Source organism: Myotis brandtii, unplaced genomic scaffold (assembly GCF_000412655.1).
Source record: "Myotis brandtii unplaced genomic scaffold, ASM41265v1 scaffold2300, whole genome shotgun sequence".
In the NCBI taxonomy this organism is placed as follows: domain Eukaryota; kingdom Metazoa; phylum Chordata; class Mammalia; order Chiroptera; family Vespertilionidae; genus Myotis; species Myotis brandtii.
This window is the reverse complement of record NW_005358651.1, coordinates 58,526-61,271: the sequence shown is the minus strand read 5'-3', so window position 1 is coordinate 61,271 and position 2,746 is coordinate 58,526. Positions and strand designations below refer to the sequence as shown.

At 52.8% G+C, this 2,746-nt stretch overlaps 1 protein-coding gene across 1 annotated transcript in view; it reads left to right on the top strand.

Annotated features, from left to right (window-relative positions):
• The first annotated feature begins 194 nt into the window (after positions 1 to 194).
• Positions 195 to 2,746, top strand: part of NADSYN1 (NAD synthetase 1) — a 22,933-nt gene continuing 20,381 nt past the window's right edge. The window contains 1 exon segment of the mRNA XM_014539914.1: positions 195 to 423. Coding sequence (XP_014395400.1) covers positions 195 to 423 — 229 coding nt within the window.

Sequence of the window (2,746 nt, the reverse complement as noted above, 5' to 3'; positions counted from 1 at the left end):
TTTTCTTTGTTAAATGGCATTTAAATATATAAAATAAATATCAAAAATATAAGTCTTTGTTTTACTATGGTTGCAAATATCAAATAATTTCTATATGTGACACGGCACCAGAGTTAAGTTAGGGTTTTTCAAAATGCTGACACGCCGAACTCAAAAGGTTCGCTATCACTGGCCTAGGGAGATCGGGGCACGAGATGGACGACAGAGAGGACCGCCCCGAGGACGCTCTCCCCCACGAAGGGCCAGAAGCCGGGCACCCGAGGGCGGGGTATGGGTGCCGCGGCATGGAACACGTCAACCCGCGTGAGGGTCTGCCGCGCGTCAGCCGTGTGGTCGCGGGCAAGCTGCTTCCCCTGCCTCAGTTTCCCCTCCTGCCAGCGGGGCTGCAGAGGCGCGAGCAAGTGCAGAGCATCCAGGGTCCCGGTGCCGGTCCGCAAAACGGGGCGGGAGGCAGTAGCCAGTAGGCAATCGAGTAGGTGTACAGGCGGCAGGTGGTGGGAGGTGTGGGCGGGACTAAAGGCGGGTCACAGGTGTGTGCGGGCCACAAGTGTGTGCGGAGCTGTGTTCTCTGGGGCTGGCAGGCGGGGCTCTGCTAGGAGGCCATCACAGGTCGGATCCCAGGACGTGGCCGCACCTGCACTTTGGAGTAGGGTGTTCCTCGCCCTGTGCAGAGATGCGGGGGAGGACGCCGCGTGGCTGGGCGCAGGGAGAAGCTGAGCTGCCAAGCAGAGGCCCCTGGGCTGTGGCCAAACGCGTGGGAAGCTCTGATGGGTAAGAGAGCCCCTCAGAGTCGTCCCCCTGGGCAGGAATGGCCCAACCCTGTACTCCTGCCCCCATCAGCCATGGGACACCCATCAGCCACGGGACACGGGTCATCCTTGCAAGGGCATGGCCTTGGCTAGGCCGCTGTCCAACCAGGCGGCCCTGGAGAGGGGTGGGCAGCTGCAGGTGCCTGCAGGACCCCGCGTCCTACATCTGGGGTGTCCGGGGTCTGCGTGGCACTTCTCTGTGTTCCTTGCAGAGACCTTTGTTTTTTTCTGCAGTTTTTTTTATTTTGAAAAAAATGTCAAACAAACCAACCTGTTGAATATACACGAAAGGGAAGCCCATCTACGGAGATTCAGCAGACGTCTTCATTCCTCTCCCCTCTGTGTATGTGTGTACCGCCCCCCCCACTCCCCCCTGAAGGATGAATTAGCTGCAGGTGATACCGCCCTCCTAAACACATCAGCACCCATCTCCTAAAACGAGGGCCTTCTTCTGTATGACTGGAATAGAGTGGCACGCTCTGGAAATTACCATCAGTGCAACGCTAGCATCTGATATCTTGTCCGTATTCAGTGTCCCCACTGTCCCCGTGAGGTGCTTGCTAGCTTTTCTAAAAAAAACCCCCGGGATCCTACCAGGAAACCACGGGTGCATTTCGTGGTCATGGCTCCTGAGCCTGCCTTCATCTAGAGCGGGGACCCCGTCTTCTTAACCTGCTTTGTTGCATCTTCTCGGTCCTCCGTGACAGGACAGTGTAAAGAGCCAGTGTTTGTTGCTGTCTCTCGCTTGGGGTTTGGCCGTGTTCCTCGCCCTTGCATTGAGGTTGTGCACTTCGGGGCAGGGTAACTGCTACACAGACGGTGTCGTGTCTCCATGCATCATGGCAGGAGGCAGCGCGATGCCCCTCTGTCCCACCGCCGAGGGTCAGTTGGGTTGCGTGGTTCAGGTGGTTGGTGCCAGGTGTCTCCGTGATTAATAAGTAATCTGTGGAGTGACACTTTGAGACCAGGTCAACCTTTCACCCAGCCACCTGGCAATTAATGACGGCTCTTGCCAGCTACTGAATCACAAAGTCTCTTTTTCCCTCACCAGGGACACTTAGGAGCAAATCATTTCTCTAGGTGAGACCAAGCATGTCAAACTCACAGGCTACCACGGGCCAAATACACAAGGTTTAAGTGGATGTGGCTGCAAAAAAACAAAAGCTTCCATTTTCATAGAAACGTCGGTTTATTTCGATAGAGACATGTTGAATACAAATAAATGAGTCATCATTAACATAAAATAATAGAACATTTTAATAAAAATCAATATTTTTTCTTGAACATTCACTTACCAGACACTGAATAACTGCACAAAGGAATAAGCCTCACACAAATAAACCTATTTTTCTGTTTCTCCGAAAGCGAAATATTTCCTGTTGCGCACACCCAACAAGTCAGTACTAGACTAATGACGTGGTCATCGGCTGCTAAAATTTTTGCTGATGGTATTAGTGGAGAGAAATGGTGCGCTTGCGGGTAAGGTTCGTAAGGAAAATGAATGCAACATGATCATAATCATCAGTCGCTAGCGAACGTTGTAGTTCATTATTAATAATGATGTATAAGAGGATATTGTAAAAACTAAGTTTAAAAGTTTTTATTAAAACGTTTCTTACATACCGTTTTATTGACTGGGCCGCAAAAACATTCCTTGTGGGCCGCATGCGGTCCGCGGGCCACGAGTTTGACATGCTTGCTGCAGACAGTCCTGGCCCCTCTTCAATGGCATTCCTTAAAGATGAAACCGACCAGAGACCGACCCGCCCCCTACCCTCATTTCCGTGGGTCCACCAGGACCCCAGTGAAGACTCTGCCGAGCCCTCCCGAGGCCTCCCCGGGGCTCCCACCGGGAGAGAGAAACCCCAGGACAGAGGAGCCGCTCCCCCCTAAGGACGCCTCCCCTCGGCTGGACTCTTGACTGTCTTTCCCCGGAA